Source organism: Elephas maximus, chromosome 13 (genome assembly GCF_024166365.1).
Source record: "Elephas maximus indicus isolate mEleMax1 chromosome 13, mEleMax1 primary haplotype, whole genome shotgun sequence".
In the NCBI taxonomy this organism is placed as follows: Eukaryota; Metazoa; Chordata; class Mammalia; order Proboscidea; family Elephantidae; genus Elephas; species Elephas maximus.
The window spans coordinates 33,238,276-33,258,628 of NC_064831.1; the positions used below are offsets into that span (position 1 = coordinate 33,238,276).

Here is a 20,353-nt window from a genome sequence, read left to right on the forward strand (position 1 = left end):
CATTAAAAAACCCATTGCTGTCAAGTCGATTTTGACTCATAGCGACCCTATAGGACAGAGTAGATTTGCCCCATAGGGTTTCTAAGGAACGGCTGGTAGATTTGAATTGCCAGCCTTTTGGTCAGCAGCCAAATGCTTAGCCACTGTTCCACCAGGGCCCCATCGTAGGCATTAGTGAGATGAAATGGACTCTTATTGGCCATTTTGAATCAGACAGTCATATGGTCTACTATGCCTAGAATGAGAAATTGAAGAGGAATGGCATAGCTTTCATCCTCCAAAAGAAATATTTCAACACCTATCCTGAAGTACAGTGCTGTCAGTGATAGGATAGTATCCATACACCTATAAATGAGACCAGTTACTACAACTATTTATTGAAACTTACGCAGTAGCCACTAATGCCAAAGATGAAGAAATTGAAGATCTGTATCGATGTCTGCAGTCTGAAATTGATCAAACATGCAAACAAGATGCATTGGTAATTAGTGGTGACTGAAATTTGAAAGTTGGGCAGAATGGCCTGGGAAGGGGGCGGGAGCACGTCTGGATCTGACCAACTCAGGTCCCACCCCTATTCCCTTGCCCTGATCACCCAGGAGTTACCATCTCCTGAGTCCCAGGAAACAGGGCCCAGAGCTCATATGTTCATCGTTTGAAATTCTTGGCTCCAAGGCCCCACATGACCTGGCCCCTTCTGCCCTCCTCTCCCCCTTGCTCAGTCTGCTCCAGCCACACTGGCCCTTCAACCTACCATGCATGGCCCTGCCTCAGGGCTTTTGCCCATGCTGTCCCCTCTGCCTGGAATGCTCTTCCCCTAAAAACCCTCATGGCTCCCTCCTTTGGTTCTTCCAACTCTTGACTCACCTGTCACCCTCCGAGTAAGGCCTTCTCTGGCCACTCTATCTAAAAATACTCTGACCCTTTCCACCCCCTTCTCCTTAGCACTTATCTAACACACTGTGTAAATGTATATATTCATCTCTTGTTTCATCTTTCCTACTAGAACGTAAGGAGCCCTGCTGGGGCAGTGGTTAAAACACTCGGCTATTGGTTTGAACCCACCATCCCCTCTGCAGGTGAAAGACCCGGCAATCTGCTCCCATAAAGATTATAGCCTTGGAAACCAGGACTTTGAACCAGTTTGTTCCAGTTGGAACCCCTGATGAGAATTTGCATTTCTAACAAGTTTCCAGGAATCACCTAGGGATCTTGTTAAAATGTAGACTCTGATTCAGTATATCTGGGATGGAAATGCAAATTCTCAGCAGGGGTTCGAACCAGAACAAACAAATTTACAGTCCTTTTGGAAACACTCTGGGGTGGTTCTACTCTGTCCTACGGGGTCACTATGCGTTAGAATCAGGTTTATGGAAACTAGAATGTGAACACTAGGGAGGCAGGGATGTTTGTCATGTCCTTCACTGATCTATCCCCAAAACCAATGCCTGGCATAAAACCAAAAAAAAACCCATGGCCATTGAGTCGATTCCGACTTACAGCGATCCTATAGGACAGAACAGAACTGCCCCATAAGGTTGCCAAGGAGCACCTGGTGGATTTGAACTGCTGACCTTTTGGTTAGCAGCCATAGCTCCTAACCACTATGCCACCAAGTTTTCCAAAACTGGGTGCTTTATTAATGGTTGATGAATTAATGCAATCAAAGGTGTGCATTATTACCCCTGTTGACAAATGTGGAAACTGAGGCCAGTTGGCTTGTATACACAGGGCACTGAGGCTAGGGCAGCAATCTGTACCCGGGCCTGCCTGGCTGCACGGCCCCAGCCCTCCCTGCTGCAGCCGATACATATATGGCCTAAGGACAGGAGGCAGCATACCTTGCCCAAAGTCTGGGGATTTACTTCTGACACCCCAGGACCTTCAGCTCTGGGCTCACCCTAAGCCCCTTCACAATCCCAGACCCAAGGAGCTGGCAAGGCAGTAACGGTGGCAAGCAGGAAGGGGCACTCACGTCCTCCGGCAGGATGGACTCCCTGATGCTCAGGAGCTTCTGGATGTGCTTGGCGATGCCCACCTCCAGCTGGGGACACAACATGGTAGAAGGAGCCAGCCAGGGCATGAGTGGGGGCCGGGGGGGAGGTTGTGCTGGGGGCCTGGTTTTGGGTCAGGAAAGGGTGGGGGTGGGACATCAGCCCTGCTTGGGGCCAGGCTTCAGGCTGTGGGTGGGGCAGAGTGGGGGTCCTGTTAGGGCCAGACAAGGTACCTGCTCTGCCAGGGTGCGGACCCCGGTGTGGATCTCGTGGCCCAGTCCTGCCAGTGCATCCTGCAGCTGGGCATGCAGCGTGTGCTGCAGCTTCCCCTGCACCAGCACAGCCCCGACCCGCTGCTAGTCTTGGTGATAGAAATGACACTGGATAGAATTTTGCAAGACCAATGAGTTATTCATTGCAGATACCTTTTTACAACAATGTAAAGGGTGCTTATACACGTGGATCTCACCGGATGGAAAACATATAAATCAAATTGACTGTATCTGTGGAGAGAGACATGGAAAAGCTAAGTATCATCTGTCAGAACAAAGCCAGGACCTGATAACAGAACAGACCATCAATTGCTCATATGCAAGCTCAAGAAGCTGAAGAATATTAAAACAAGTCCATGAGAGCCAACATATGACCTTGAATATACCCCACTTGAATTTGGAGACCATCTCAAAAATAGGTTTGACCCACTGAATGCTAATGACCAAAGACCAGAGGACTTATCAGAAGACATCAAGGACATCATACCTGAAGAAGGCAAAAAAAAAAAAAAAGAAGAAAAAAGAAAAGACCCATTGCCATTGAGTCAATTCCAACTCATAGTGACCCCATAGGATAGAGTAGAACTTCCCGATAGAGTTTCCAAGGAGTGCCTGATTGATTCGAACTTAACCACTGTTGCACCAGGGTTTCCAGGAAAGAAAGAAAACACCAAATGGATATCAGAAGAGACTCTGAAAGTTGCCCTTGAACGTCAAGTAGCTAAAGCAAAGGAAGAAATGATTAAGTAAAAGAGCTGAACAGAAGATCTCAAAGGATGGCACAAGAAGACAAAGTATTATAATGAAATGTACAAAGACCTGGAGTTAGAAAACAAAAAGGGAAGAATATGCTCAACATTTCTCAAACTGGAAGAACTGAAGAAGAGATTCAAGGCAGCGGATTGCAATATTGAAGGGTTCTTTGGGAAAAATATTAAATTGATGCAGGATGCATCAAAAGAAGGTGGAAGGAATACACAGAGTCATTATACCAAAAAGAATTGGGCAACATTCAACCATTTCAGGAGGTAGCATATGATCAAGAGCTGGTGGTATTGAAGGAAGAAGACCAAGCTGCACTGGAGGCATTGGTGAAAAAACAAGGCTTGAGGAGTTGACTGAATACCTAGTGAGCTGTTTCAGCAAAGGGATGTAGCACTGAAAGTGCTCACTCATCTATGCCAAGGAATTTCGAAGATAGTTACCTGGCCAACTGATTGGAAGGGATCCGTATTTGTGGCCATTCCAAAGAAAGGTGATCCAACAGGATGTGAAAATTATTGAACAATATCATTAATATCACATGCAAGTAAAATTTTGCTGGAAGACATTCAAAAGCAGTTGCAGCAGTACATCACCAGGGAGCTGCCAGAAATTCAAGGCGGATTCAGAAGAGGACATGGAACAAGGAATATCCTTGCTGGTATCAAATGGATCTTGGCTGAAAGCAGAGAATACCAGAAAGTAGTTTACCTATGCATTATTGACTATGCAAAGGCATTTGACTGTGTGGATCATAACAAAATATGGATAACATTGCAAAGAATGGGAATTCCAGAAGACTTAATTATTTATTTTTTTAAAATTGTACTCATGAGGAACCTATACGTAGACCAAGAGGCAGTCATTCAAACAAAGCAGGGGGATCTGCATGGTTTAAAATCAAGAAAGGTGTGCACCAGCCTTGTATCCTTCCATACTTATTCAGTCCGTATGCTGAGTAAATAATTCGAGAAGCTGGACTATATTAAGGAGAACGTGGCATCAGTATTGGTGGAAGACTCATAAACAGCCTGCCATATGGAGATTACACAACCTTGCTTGCTGAAAGCGAAGAGGACTTGAAGCACTTACTGGTGAAGGTCAAAGACTACAGCCTTCTCATGGATTATACCTCAACATAAAAGAATCCTCACAACTGGACAAGTAAGCGACATTATGATAAATGGAGAAAAAAATCAACGTTGTCCAGGATTTCATTTTTTTTGGATTCAAAATCAACACCTTGAAAGTGGCAGTCGGGAAATGAAACGACTTATTGCACTGGGCATATCTGCTGCAAAAGACCTCTTTAAAGTGTTAAAAAGCAAATATATCTCTTTGAGAACTAAGGTGTGCCAGACCCAAGCCATGGTATTTTCAGTCACCTCATTTGCATGTGAAAGCTGGCCAGTGAATAAAGAAGAACCGACCCCCATGTTCCTGTCAGTTTGTCGTACTGTGGGGGCTTGCGTGTTGCTGTGATGCTGGAAGCTATGCCACTGGTATTCAGATACTAGCAGGGTCACCCATGGAGGACAGGTTTCAGCTGAGCTTCCAGACTAAGACAGACTAAGAAGAAGGAACCGGCAGTCTACTTCTGAAAAGAATTAGCTGGTGAAAACCTTACGAATAGCAGCAGAACATTGTCTGATATAGTGCTGGAAGATGAGCCCCCCAGGTTGGAAGGCACTCAAAAGACGACTGGGGAGGAGCTGTCTCCTCAAAGTAGAGTTGACCTTAATGACTTGGACGGAGCCAAGCTTTCGGGACCTTCACTTGCTGATGTTGCATGACCCAAGATGAGACGAAACAGCTGCAAATATCCATTAATAATCGGAACCTGGAAAGTACAATGTATGAATCTAGGAAAATTGGAAATCGTCAAAAATTAAATGGAATGCATAAACATCGATATCTTAGGCATTAATGAGTTCAAATGGGCTGCTATTGGCCTTTTTTAATAGGACAATCATATAGTCTACTATGCTGGGAAAGACAACCTGAAGAGGAGTGGTGTTGCATTCATCGTCAGAAAGAACATTTCAAGATCTATCCTGAAGTTTGATGCTGTCAGTGATAGGAGAATATCCATATGCCTACAAGGAAGACAAATTAATACAACTATTATTCAAATTTACGCACCAACCACTAAGGCCAAAGATGAAATAGAAGATTTTTATCAGCTGCTGCAGTCTGAAATTGATCAAACATGCAGTCAAGATGTATTGATAATTACTAGTGATAGGGATGTGAAAGCCAGAAACGAAGAAGGATCAGTAGGTGGAAAATATGGCCTTGGTGATAGAAATGATGCCAGAGATTGAATGATAGAATTTTGCAAGACCAATGACTTCTTCATGGCGAATACCTTTTTTCACCAACATAAACGGCGAGTATACACATGAACCTTGCCAGATGGAATACACAGAAATCAAATTGATTACATCTGTGGAAAGAGACAATGGAAAAGCTCAATATCATCGGTCAGAACAAGGCCAGGGGCCGACTGTGGAACAGACCATCAATCACTCATATATGAGTTTAAGCTGAAATTGAAGAAAATCAGAGCAAGTCCACGACAGCCAAAATATGACCTTGAGTATATCCTATCTGAGTTCACAGACCATCCCAAGAATAGATTTGACGAGTTGAACACTAATGACCAAAGTCCAGACAAGTTTTGGAATGACCTCAAGGACATCATACATGAAGAAAGCAAGAGTTCATTAAAAAGACAGGAAAGAAAGAAAAGTCCAAGATGGATCTCAGAGGAGACTCTGAAACTTGCTTTCGAACGTTGAGCAGCTAAAACAAAAGGAAGAAATGATGAAGTAAAATAACCAAACAGAAGACCAAAAAGGACTGTTTGAGAAGACAAAGTATTATAATGACATGTGCAAAGAGCTAGAGATAGAAAACCAAAAACAAGGAACATGCTAAGAGTTTCTTTAGCTGAACGAACTGAAGAAAAATTCCAAACCTCGAGTTGCAATAGTGAAGGATTCAATGGGGGAAATTATTAAGTGACGCAGGAAGCATCAAAAGAAGATGGAAGGAGTACACAGAGTCATTATACCAAAAAGAATTAGTTGACTTTCAACCATTTCAAAAGGTTGCATACATTGGGAACCGATGGTACTGAAGGAAGAACTCCAAGCTGCATCGAGGGCATTGGCGAAAAACAACGCTCCAGGGTTTGATGGATTATCAATTCAGATGTTTCAACGAACGGATGCAGCTCTGAAAGTGCTCACTTGTCTATGCCAAGAGATAGGAAAGACAGCTTCCTGGCCAACTGACTGGAAGAGATGCATATTTATGCCTGTTCCCAAGAAAGGTGACCCAGCCGAATGGGGAAATTATCAAACAATATCATTAGTAGCACAAGCAAAATTTTGCAAAAGATCATTCAAAAGCAGCTACAGGACTATATTGACAAGGAACTGCCAGAAATTTAGGCCAGATTTAGAAGAGGACGTGGAACCAGCGATATCATTGCCGATGTCAGATGGATCCTGGCTGAAAGCACAGGATACCAGAAGGGTATTTACCTATGTTTTATTGACTATGCAAAGGCATTCGACTGTGTGAATCATAACAAATTATGGATAACATTACGAAGAATGGGAATTCCAAAACACTTAATTGTGCTCATGAGGAATCTGTATGTAGATCAAGAGGCAGTTGTTCAGACAGAACAAGGGAATACTGAGTGGTTTAAAGTCAGGAAAGGTGTCCATCAGGGTTGTACCATTTCACTATACCTGTTTGATCTGTGTGCTGGGCAAATAATATGAGAAGCTGGACTATATGAAGAAGAACGGGCATCAGGATTGGAGGAAGTCTCATTAATGACCTGCGTTATGCAGATGACATGACCTTGCTTGCTGAAAGTGAAGAGGACTTGAAGGACTTACTAATGAAGCTCAAAGACCACAGCCTTCAGTGTGGATTACACCTCAACATAAAGAAAACAAAATCCTCACAACTGGACCAGTAAGCTATATCATGATAAATGGAGAAAGATTGAAGTTGTCAAGGATTTCATTTTACTTGGTTTCACAATCAACACCCATGGAAGCAGCAGTCAGGAGATCAAAAGACGCATTGCATTGGGCAAATCCGCTGCAAAGGATCTGTTTAAAGTGTTGAGAAGCAAAATCGTCACCTTGAACTTAGGTGGGTTGGACCCAAGCCATGGTATTTCCAATCACATCATATGCATGTGAAAACTGGACAGTGAGTAAGGAAGACTGAAGAAGAATTGACGGCTTTGAATTGTGATGTTGGCGAAGAATATTGAATATACCACGGATTGCCAAAAGAATGAACAAATCTGTTTTGGAAGAAGTACAAGCAGAATGCTCCTTAGGAGCAAGGATGGCGAGATTGTGTCTTACATACTTTGGACATGTTGTCAGGAGGTATCAGTCCCTGGAGAAGGACATCGTGCTTGGTAAAGTACGGTGTCAGCAGAAAAGAAGACCCTCAATGGATTAACGCAGTGGCTGCAACAATGGGCTCAAGCATAACAACGATTCTAAGGATGGCGCAGAACCGGGCAATGTTGATATGAGTTGGAACCGACTCCACAGCACTTAACAACAACTACAAGAGCTGATGCCTTTGAATTATGGTATTGGTGAAGAATATGGAATATTCCGTGAACTGCCAGAAGAAGAAACAAATCTGTGTTGGAGGAAGTACAGTCAGAGTTCTCCTTGGAAGCAAGGATGGTGAGACTTTGTATCATTTCCTTTCGATGTGTATCAGAAGGAACCAGTCCCTGGAGAAGGACGTCAGGTTTGCTAAAACAGGTTAGCAAAAAAGAAGACACTCGAGATGGATTGACACAGTGGCTGCAACAGTGGGCTCAATCATAACAATGATTGTGAGGATGGTGCAGGACTGGGCTGGATTTCATTCTGTTGTACATAGGGTCGTTATGAGTCAGAACAAACTCAGTGGCACTAAATAAGAGCTACATATAATATATGCCTTCTTGCCAACTTTTCCTCAGAGCCAACTTATAGAAGGATGCTGGGAGTCTCATAGTCCATAGTTTGGTTTCAGATTATTTCCTTGGATAACATTGCGATGTTATTGACTTTTATAGTATGGCCTTGTATAGTGTCCTAAATTATGCAAACTTTTCCAGAAGGTAAATTTTCTGTGTTTGATTATGCTGGGGAAGGCTACACAGTGCGGGGGAACGGATCTGGGATTCTAACTGCTTTAATACAAACTTTGAGTGATTTCAACAGCTGTCAACCTTGTCCTTCAGCCATCCTCATAGGTACTCACTGCCTTTAATTCTTGACCTTTTGTGAGTCTGGAAGAAGCACTGATTTGCTTCCGGAACTAGATGTCTCCTACTGTCTTGTGTGGCATTTGTTTTCTCTGGTTCCCTTAGCCAGTTACCATTAATCCATTTGTTCCCAGGTTCTCCAGTTTTTTGACCTGTTTGGTGTACTGTATGATGTTGTCTCTTCCTTTTTTCTTTGTTTTTGTTTTTTACTACGTTTAATCCAAAGTCTCTTATTACATACCGCTTTTCTTTAAAGACTAAAATGTGGTTTAGAGAGAATCTATCCCACTAGTAGAAAAAATGATACTGGATTAAATGTTAGCATTCAAAAATATGGTAAAGTAAAAGGATGGCAAAATGGATTATGTGTAGTTTATTTTGTCAATCTTCGGTCTAATTTTACTTGCATTGCTGTATTTTGTTGTTAGTTGCCCTTAGTCAGTTTCAACTCATGGCAACCCCATGTGTGTAGGGTAGAACTGCTCCATAGGGTTTTTAAGGCTGTGGCCTTTTGAAAGCAGATCTTCAGGCCTGTGTTCTGAGGCACCCGTGTTCTGAGGCACCCGTGTTCTAAGGCGCCCGTGTTCTGAGGCGCCCGTGTTCTGAGGCGCCCGTGTTCTGAGGCGCCCGTGTTCTGAGGCACCTGTGGGTGGGTTGAAACCACCAATCTTTTAGTAAGTAGTTGAGCACTTAACTGTTCATGCCACCCAAGCATAAAAGAGCCCTAGTGGCGCAATGAATGAGTGCTCGGCTATTAACCGAAAGGTTGGTGGTTCAAATCTACCCAGCAGCTTTGCAGGTGTAAACATCTGGTGATCTGCTCTTAAAGATTCTAGGCTGGAAAACCCTATGTGGCAGTCCTGCTCTGTCTCATTGGGTCAATATGAGTTGAAAATGACTCAATGGCAGTTAATAGCAAGAGTGACAATATTTGAAGGTTGCTTTTTAAATTTAGGCAAAATTCACGTAGTGCACTTAAGACTATATTGTTTTTAGGAGATTTTAGAATTTAGGAAATATTCAAGTTTACTTCTAAGGAAGTTAGGATTTTTCTAAGGAAGTTAGGGTTTTCTAAGGAAGTTGAGACAAATGAATATACAGACATTTATAGGTGTCCTTTTTTTTTTTTTGAGTACTTGACGTAATGCTTAAGTGCTACAGCTGCTAGCCAAAATGTCAGCAGTTCGAGTCTACCAGCTGCTTCTTGGAAACTCTATAGGCAGTTCTACTCTGTCCTGTAGGGTAGCTATGAGTTGGAATCAACTTGATGGCAACAGGTTTGGGTTGTTTATTTATTTATTGGAAGTAGCAAGGATTAGATTTAATTATTGAAGTCTTTTTTATTTCCCTAACTAAAGATGACGTTTTACAGCATAAGTTAAATGTTATTGAAGTCTTTTTTCCCCTAAGTAAAGATGACATTTATCACCAGAAGTATGGTTTTGAAATTATACTACACAAATATATTATCTTTTTTGCATAAATATGTAGTATCTTTAAAATTATATGCATTGCACAGATATATGTAATACCTTAGCTGCTGTTGTGTGACTTAAGAGTACTTATAATCTTAGATTATGTTTTAGTAAAAATTGACTAGTCAACAATTATGGCCTTAGGAAGTGATAGTCAATTAAATATAGCTTAGAACAGGTATGAAATTATTGACTCTGTTGCTTTGTTTTGAGTCCTTCCTCTCCAAAGTGCTGAAATGTGTTTTGAAATTACTTAGTTGCATTAGTGGTTGGATTTGAGGCTTTTAACGTGTGTTTTCTCATCAGTACCTTTGGGAGAAGGATAACCAAGACCTTTAAATGTACTATACATTTTGCATCACTATATAATTGTGAATACTGTGATGAAATATTGAAATGATCATGAAAGATGATGACCATTAAGCTTTTCTTTCAACTATTAAAACTCACTAAAGGTTATATTGAGCTGTGGTTTATGAAATTGTTTAGATGAACGCCTTCTTTGATAATTGTCTGTGTAGTGGAGAAAAATGCTTTAGGATATTACGATTAATGAATTTTCTTTTCAGTTTTGGCAACTTCTATAAGGTACTGTAAAATATTTTTTATGCAGGAAACTTGTTTGCTTTAATAGCTGGGACTATCATTAAAAAATTGAAATTGTTTATTTTCATGGACTTTATATTCTTTTCGGATGGGCTATTCTTAGTAATACATATTTATGTCCATGGTATATTGTATTTTATTAAATGTTAATATTAGAAAATAGGAGTGGATTATTGACAAATGAAAACTCAGTGATATATTTGAGAATTGTGAGTTTTTTATAGTAATATCCATGAGTATGTAAGATTTGTATTTCTACTTGATCTTCTATTTTATCTAATTTGGTTTTAATTAAAACAAATTTTTTTTTGGTAACATGCCAATATTTAAGCTGTTAAATTTTGAGTAGTTAGACTATTATTGTTTTTTCTTAATAGTTTTCAGTGTAACCCAAGTAATTTTTAAATCTGTGTGAAATTTAAATGACACACTGCATCACTCTCATTTTCTGAATGTACATGAAAATAATATAAAAATGATGGTTAGATATTCACTTAAAATTTGTGGCCCCTAGGTTTTTATCTGTTTTATCTATGTGGACTTTTGAGTGTGATCTGAATTATATAATAAAAACCCCCCTCCCCTGTTGCAGTTTTGGGTCAGCAAAATGAATATGAGAAATACAACACTAGGAAATACTTTTTCAAGTACAATAACTGATCTAAATAATTCTATACAGAAAATTCTATAGAGTCCCTCTTGCCTTTTTCTGAGTTCCTTCTTTCTAGCAAGGAAAGTAACTTTCCTTACTTTCCTTTCACTGAACTTAGTTTCTCTTTGGAGCTTTTCCTTCAACTGAGTCATCTCAGTGAAAACCCAATGAACTTAAGTTTTGTCTTCCCATACTCTGGTGCTGTTTTTAACTCCCAGGTGGCTTACTGAGAGGACTTTGGTGTAAGAGCTGAGGAATGATCATATGGGGCTTTTCCTTGACTGTGACATCCCTTGAGGCATCACAGCCACATCTGAATCTCTGTTGTCTATCCACAGTGATCATAGCTATGTTCTCTTCATCTCCTCAAAGCCTTAGCTATTTCTGTCCACATCTTTCTGGGATAATTTTCTAAGTCTTGCTAGGGCATGAGAAACTTTGAAACTGTTTTAGCTCTATATACCATTAAATCCATCTCTCTTCTACCATGCCTGTACATTACTAAGCTTAGGGTAGCTTTTGAGGCTTGGCATTTCTCTGTGCTCTGCCTTGGAAGTGAGCAGTGGGACCCTTTGTACCAGGATCAAGAAACTTACCTGGAGTTTTTGCTTTTCTCCATCCTCTTCCTCCTACTTTCTGAGAAGTGAGAAGGGCATGACACTTCTCTCTGGAATGTACTCCTGCATAGAATTTGACTGCTTCCCTTTGAATTTCCTGTTTATCTCATTTTTATGGGAGGAAAGAGGTTTTAAGTTAAACAGGTATTTCTGTTTTATACTTGATTTGGTTTATCTCTTTGAAAGATACATAAAATATTATTTCAGTCGGGTAGCAACTGAATTTGAGAGTGAATATATTGTAGTCATATAAGACATTAATTCCTCATGTTCATAAATTACAGAATCATAAAATGTAGCTGCAAGGGATTTTTTGAAGAGGGTGTGTAAGACCTGGAGATGTAAAGTTATCTGTCCAAAGTCATATTCTATCAGTGTCAGAATCAGTCTTTCTAAACTGCACATTGCTTTATCATCTTAATAAATCTCGCCCTCTTATGTCTAACTAATATATTCTGTTAATATCATCTTATGGACAGTATTTATGGAATAGAACCACCTTGGGATTTCAAAACACAAAAGAAAGTAGTACCAAAGTGCGGGTAAAAGCAAAAAAGTAGAAGAGAAATGATGAGTTGTAAAAAATAAGAGTTCTGGAGTGACATAGAGCAACCATCAGGGGTGAAATTGCATGAAATTTAAAAGTATTAGCAGTATTATATTCAGAAAATATGAATATGTTTTATGGTGAGCAATGGGAAGTAATCTTACATAGTTCTTTGTATTGGCTTTTTTGCAAAAAGAACAAAAAGAGACCAGTTTAGGAATATTATATAGGCAGCATACAAGGGGAATGTTAAGGAATATAAATATCACAAGTATTTCTAGATCTTTTAAAATACATGTATATGTATGTATTTGTGTATATATGTGTATATATACTCACACACACATAAACACACACACATTGCGATTTCTTAAATCTAGCTACCTTTCAGCTTGTGCAGGCCCAGCCTTATTAGAGTAACATTAATTATATATATGTTTTAAGATGAGGATTCAAAAAAATTAATTTGTACATGTTCTGCTGGTCAACTGCCTTCCTAGGTTTATTATTTTTTTTAATTTATATTTATTTTACAAATTTTTTTGTGGTAAAATATATGTTACATAGAATTTAACATCTTAATCATTTTTGAGTGTACAATTCAGTGGCATTAAAAACGTAAACAATGTTGTATAACCTTCACTACTACTACCAGATCTTTTTTTATCATCTAAAACAGAAACTCTGTACCCATCAAACAATAACTTCTGATTACCCCCTCCACCTAACCCCCTTTTATTTTACTTTCTGTCTCTGTTATTGCACAGTTGTCTATTTTTCCGTTCAATTCTGTCATTTTTAGCTTCATATATTTTGAGGCTTTGTTGTTGATTGCAAGTACATATATGTTTATAATTGTTATATCTTCTTGTGGGATGGAATCTTTTATTAAAATATAATGTGATTTTTCTCTTGTAACATTTTTTGATTTAAAGTTTATTTTTCTGATAATAAGATAGCCACTACAATTCTCTTTTGCTTACTATTTGTGTGAAATATCTGTTTCCATTCTTTTACTTTTAACCTCTTTTTGTCTTTATATCAAAAGTGGGTCTCCTTTAGAGAGCATATACATGGATTTAAAAAAAAAATGCAATTTACCAGTCTCTTGTTTTTTTTCTTTTAAACCATTTACATTTAAAGTTATTACTGGTAAAGAAGAATTTATGTTTGCCATTTAGCTATTTGTTTTCTGTATGTCTTATATATTCTTTGTTCCTTAATTCTCTATTACTGGGTTTTTTTGTGTTTTTTTGGGGGGGTATTTAGTTGAATTTTTGTAGTGTATCATTTTGATTCCTTTCTTTTTTTGGTAAACTTTTGTTGTTTTCTTAGTGTTTACCTTAGGGATTACAATGGTATACAAACTATCTCCTCCTGTACATTTCTGTCCCCCCTCCTTCATATTGTTGTCACAAATTATGTTTTTATACATTGTGTGCCCACATAGATTTATAATTGTTTTATGCATTTGTCTTTTAAATCATATATGAAAAGGAGTTAGAAACCAAAAGTACAGTAATACTTGCTTTAAAAAAAAAAAATTTTTTTTTTTTTTTTAATGTAGTTACCTTTATTGGTGCTTTGTATTTTTTCTTATGATTCTGATAGCATTTCTTGTGAGGCAGGTCTAACGGTAATAAACTCTCTCAGCTATTGTTTATTTGGTAATGTCTTAATTTTGCAGTCATTCTTGAAGAATCGTTATGTCAAATATTGAATTTGTGATTGACTTTTTTTTTTTTCTCCTTTTTTCAGCACTTTAAATATATCATCTCACTGCCTCCTGGCTTCCATGGTTTCTGATAAGAAATCAGATGTTAATGTTATTGAGGATCCCTTGTACATGATGTGATTCACTTCTGTCTTGCTGTTTTCAAGATTCTCTTTGTTTTTGGTTTTTGACAATCCGGCTATAATGGGTTTGGTGTGGAACTCTTTGAGGTTATCCTTCTTGGGGTTTGCTGAGCTTTGTGGATGTGTATTCTTGTCTTTCATCAACCTTTGGAAGTTTTTGGCTGTTATTTCTTGAATTATTTTTTTCTGCTGCTTTCTCTTTTTTCATTTTGGGACTCCTGTGATGTGTATATTAGTATACTGAATGGTGTGTCACAGGTCTCTTATGCTCTAGAGCTTCCTACTCCACCATTTTGAGTGTTATTACTCTTTACCGCCTTTTTGAAATGTATAAACTGTTCATAAAGAGTATAGTTAATAGGTTTATAATCTATCCCTAATCATAGGGTAGTGAACTTTAGATTCCCAGCTCATAATTGATCTAGCAAAATTCACTGGTCTTTCTTATTTTCTCAATCATTCTTCGTCACTTTTTATGCGAAAGTGTACTTTGCTTATTGAGGTGTTGAATTACTACTTATTGAATTCTTTTTCCTTTCATTTCTGTGGTGGTGTGTCTCCTTTCAAAACAAACAAGAAATTTCTTCCATGTTTGATTTTCTTTGATGTTCTTCTTTCCCACTCCAACCCCATCCCCACTAATTGTGACTACCCTCTGAGCCATAATTTTCAGTGTTCTAATTTATATTCCTTATTTATATTCACTAGAATTTTTTCCCCCCAAGGAGAATTTCTATTTTTCTATAATCTATTTTCAGGATTGCTGTGAACATTGCCTCTATGCTAATGATTCCTAATGTCATATTTTTCAGGTTTGATTGAGATATGTCATAGCCCTCTTTGCCAAAATGATACTTCTAGTTAAATGTCCAGTTATGTCATAAACTCAGTGTAACACATCAGGTCATGACCCTCACTCTATATTCTGGAGCCCCAAAAGTGATTTCTTGTCATAATCTGATTCCTTTATTTCTCTGTAGCTTAACTTTTTTTTAGTACTCTTCACCCTTCCTAAGCACATTACACTCCTTCAATTCTTCATCTCTTATTGCTCCAGCCATTTTTCGTATTTTACATTTGTCTTTGCACACTGTTAATTTTTACCTTGTTTATCTGTTCAACCTTTAAAGCATAATTAAGGTGCTATCTCCTTTTGAATTTCTTCTCTGATGATAGGTTAAATAATTCCCTCTCTTCTGCTGCTTTTATTGTTTTTATGTAGTATTATTCTTGAATTCATCGTAGTAGGTAATCTTTATTTAATAAGTGGTATGCTTGAAGTCAGTGTTTATGTCTTATTCAGTTTTTGTAAATCCCAACATTTTGCAAAATCCCTGGTACATCTTAGGCCTGCAGTAAATGTGTGGCAAATGGATATATCTGTGATTCATCCTCTTTGACGGATTTGATATCCAACACAATAGAGTGGAAAGTGTGTAAGATTTCTAGTTACAAAACCTAGATTTGAGTAATCACTTTAAGATTAAATAGGTTTTTTTTTTTTTTCACTTTGGGTCTGTTAACTGAAATTCTGAACTTCAGTTCACTCATCTGTAAAATTGGTGGCTAATAATAATGGCATCTGGACTGTCTTATAAGATGGTTTGAAAGGAATCAAATGACATGATTCTTGTAGAAATGAAAATGTTATTAATTTTTTTCTTTGAGAGGTTTCTTGGCTTTCACCTTTATTTATTTTTTTATGTCAGTTGGTCTTTTCGGTTTTTAGGCCTCTGTCCCTCCATTTCTGGATGATTCAGGCATATTTTACCTGGTCTTGTTGATATTAAATTCTTCACCCAGCATTCTGCTGCCAAGTTAATTTTTAAAATAACATAATCATTTTCCTATATAAAATGTTGTAAGTGGCTGTATATAGTATATTTTATTTAATTCAGTATATTCTTTGCCCTTTATAGGGAAGGCACAATGATGAATACATATATGAAGATGAAGCATAAGGGCAGCTAATTTTTAAGTTTTATTTTTGTCTGTAACAAGAGTAAAATGCAAATTACTTAATTTAGAACTGTAAAGAAAGCAAGTAATATACTTTTGAGAGGTACTATGAAGTTCAGGTTCACCAAGTTCAACAAGTGACTCTTTGGTAACTAAATCTAACGGTCTTATTCTTGAGAGCTCTCACACCATATGGAAATATAACCATGTAAACAATGAGTGGGCATAGCATGACAATTGATTCAGGGCTTTTAACCACTGATCAGCAGTCCTTTCACTTGTGTTGCTGTTCTGCTTTGTTCCTTCACACTGTGGGTATTGTCTGAAGTTTACTGTGTTTCAAGGTCTACATTCCACCTAGCTCCTCTCTCTCTTGGGCAGGATTCCTGCTTATGATTTTATGGCCTTTCCCCACTCGGATAAGCAGGATAATACCCAGTGCCGTCGAGTTGATTCCGACTCATAGCGACCCTATAGAACAGAGTAGAACTGCCCCATAAAAGATAAGCAGAATAGTAGCTTCTAAAGATGACCATATCCTGTGAGTATGTTATGTTGCATGGCAAGGAGGAATTAAGGTTGTAGATGAAGTTGAGGTTGCTAATCAGATAACCTTGAAATGGAGAGATTAAAACTGCGTTATTCTGATTGTACAGGAAAAAATAATTTTTTTGAATCTAACAGATAAGCCTTAAATTAATCACTAGTTTTTTACATTTGTCAATAGTTTATACCAATACCTCATGTGTTTCATCTTTTTCTAGTGATATTAACATAGTCTAGGGAGATTTCATTTCTTGTTTTATGTGGCTTTTGTAACTGGAAGATTTCAGTATGTAATTGCAGGGATCAATATATATATCAAATCACAAATTATCAAAATTTGAAATATTGTGTATGAATAATTGTTCTCATAAATCTCTTTTGATGACATGTTTTATTTGAAAGGGTGTACCTTAAAATTTCTGTTATGACTGTACGACACTGTTACATTTAACACCTTTGAACCATTCTAGTAGTAGGCGACCATTTTAGTTAACCTAAAAAAAAAAAAATTTTTTTTTTTTTTATCAGAGTATAGAACAAGGGAAAGATAAATATAGATAAGCTTATTTAGTGTATATTTAATCGAACTATGCTAACTTATTTAGTGTACTTTTCAATATCAACTATTCATGTGTTTACGAGGTTGAAACAGATGGGTGGCACGATTGACAAAAGTTTTTCTTTTAGGGCCAGCATATGAAATTGATATGGGTAATATTTTTCATTATTATTGTTTTAAAGGAAATAACCTGTTGAGTAAAAATTTTCAGCTATTTTCTGCTACTTTTCAGGAGTGGCAGAATTCTATTCAGAAGAATGCAGGCCTTGCTTTTATTGAACTTGTGAATGAAGGAAGGTAAGTAATTTATTTTATATCCATTTATATTTTGTCTTAAAATCTTATTGTATTTTGCCATTAGAACTGATGTTTTTGGGTACTATATTTGTTGTTTTTGTAAATACTAATATGGAAATCTCAGGTATTGACTATTACAGCTATGTCAATATTCAGTCATTTTGATGTTTTCATAGTTAGTTGCTTAATGATAAGGGTCTGTTTTTTATTTTTTAATAATTGTGGCTGAGTTTGGCAAAAGTAAACTGAAACGATTCTTTTAGAAGACATAGGAGAAATCATACTTATTGGAACTTTCTATAGGTTCTGTTAGTAGAACCAATAATTAGACTGAGATGACATTATTATCTCTGTTGTCATTATTGTCCCTCTAATGTCATGGAATGTCCAAAAGGTGGAGGTGGGATGAATTTATTTTGTGTTTTAATGAGGGAGTGTCTTAATTTCTTAGTGCTGCTGTAACAGAAATACCACAAAAGGGTGGCTTCAACGAACAGAAGTATATTTTCTTACAGTTTAGGAGGCTAAAAGTCTGAATTCAGGGTGCCAGCTCTAGGGGAAGGTTCTCTCTGTCTCGTCTGGGGGAAATCTGTGTCTCAGCTTCTGGCATTCTTCTTGGTATTCCTCGAAGATCTCCACGTGGCATCTCTCTTCCCCCCATTCCTGCTCTTTTGTTTCTATGCCTCATCTGCTTCTAGCTCAAAAGTGACTAGTTTAAGACACTCCAGTACGGATATGGCCTCATTAGCATAACAAAGAAAACTCTGTTCCTAAATGGGATTACATCCATATGTATAAACTCATTGCTGTGGAGTCAATTCCAGTTTATCCACAGACATAGGGTTAGGGTTTACAACACATATGTTTGGTTTACAGCAAAATTTTAGTCCATAACAGGGAGTAAGTAGGTATCATTTTCACTTAAGGAACAAAGAGAAAGGCGAGGAGAGGAAGAGAAGCCAGATGAATGCAAACAGAACCAACAGAATGGAAATAGTGAGAATGCTGACATATTGTGAAAATTGTAACCAATGTCACAGAACAATTTGTATAAATATTGTTAAATGGAAACCTGATTGACTGTGTAAACTTTCAGCTAAAACACAATAAAATATTAACAAAGAAAAGAACAAAGACAGTTCCTGGGTGGCATAAATAGTTAGGCCCTGGACTACTAACTGAAAGGTTGGTGGTTCAGGTCCGCTCAGAGGTGCATTGTAATTAAGGCCTGGTGATCTCTTTCTGAAAGGTCACAGTCTTTTTTTATTTTACTAGTCTAGATGTTGCTGTAAAGGTATTTTTTTTTTAATTTGTCAGTCTTTTTTTCTTAATTGTGCTTTAAATGAAAACTTACAATTCATGTCAGTTTCTCATACAAAAACTTACACACATACTGTTAGGTGACCCTAGTTGCTCTGCCTACAATGTGACAGCACACACCTTCTCTCCACCCTGTATTCCTGTGTCTGTTCAACCTGCTCCTGTCCCCCTCTGCCTTCTCATCTTGCCTCCAGACAGGAGCTGCCCACGTAGTCTCATTTGTCTACTTAGGCTAAGAAGGACACTCCTCACTGGTATCATTTTATGTCTTATAAAAATAGTCCAGACTAATCTTTGTCTGAAGAATTGGCTTCAGAAATGGCTTTAGTTTTGGGATAACAGAGAGTTCATGGGCCATGACCTCTGGGGTCCCTCCAGTTAGACCATTAAGTCTGATCTTTTTACTAGAATTTGAGCTCTGCATCCCACTTTTCTTCTGCTCCATCAGGGCTTCTTTGTTGTGTTCTCTGTAAGGTGGTCATTGGTGGTAGCTGGGCAATATCTAGTTCTTCTGGACTCAGGCTGATGGAGTCTCTGGTTTATGTGTCCCTTTCTGTCTCTTGGGCTTATAGTTAATGTTGTGTCTTTGGTGTTCTTCATTCTCCTTTGCTCCAGGTGGGTTAAGACCAATTGATGCATCTTAGATGGCAGCTTACTAGCTTTTAAGATAAAAGGTCATGGCCTTGAAAACCCTATAGGACACAGTTCTATTCTGTACATGTGAGTTCACCATGAGTTGGAATTAATGGCAACTTAATAATAACAATGAAGAGCAAAGACAGAAGGATTCGAGAAAAGAAAATTGAGTCGTGAGAAGGGAAGAAAAAAAGAGTGAAAGAATTAGGAGGTAAAAGAGTGTTGGGGAAATGACGAGAGGATCACTTTGTGAACATTTTGTGGCAGCTGATTTTGGGTTAATGGAACTGAAGACCCCAGAACTATAGAATAAAATTTGTTTTTGGCTGCCCTTGAAAATAGCATTCTGAGAAGTTATTGTTTCAGGCGTGTTTCTTTATGGTGCTTTGTCTAGTGTTGTTGGGAGAATGACCTTATCACAACAGTAACTGCTTAAGTTAGTAACTAGTAATCCAGCTTCTCTCTCTTGTTAATGTTATAGAAAAGGAAGAAAAATGTATTAGTAACTTCAATATTAAATCCTGTAAAATTCTTTCATTCAGCAAATATTTATAGGTGTTTGCAACTAGTATTGGGAACAAATGAATGTAAATGTTAAATTTTATGATAGAGGTATGTAAGGTCAGAGTACTAAGGTGACACAGAGAAAGAGTCCTTAATTTATGGAAGAGTCAGGTAAAACTTCCCTAGGGAACCTGATTTTTTAGATGTGTTTTAAAGGATGAGTAGGGGGTTAGTCATATAGACAGTGGAAAATTGGGAGTTGTGGATGAAATGGAGGATTTTTGAAAAGTATTTTTATGAAAAGCATTCCAAATAGAGGATACAGAATATCTGAAGACACTATAATGTGGGAAAGTATTTAAGACCTTCCTCTGTGTGTGTGTTTGTGTGTGCATGTGTATGATTGTTGGCATATAATCAGGTATCTGACTGTTGTTGTTAG

At 37.9% G+C, this 20,353-nt stretch overlaps 1 protein-coding gene across 1 annotated transcript in view; it reads left to right on the forward strand.

Annotated features, from left to right (window-relative positions):
• Nucleotides 1–20,353, forward strand: part of LRBA (LPS responsive beige-like anchor protein) — a 769,624-nt gene that overhangs the window by 240,207 nt on the left and 509,064 nt on the right. The window contains exon 36 of the mRNA XM_049905216.1: nt 17,387–17,451. Within this exon, the coding sequence (XP_049761173.1) occupies nt 17,387–17,451 (65 nt within the window). The remainder of the gene's footprint in view (nt 1–17,386; nt 17,452–20,353) is intronic.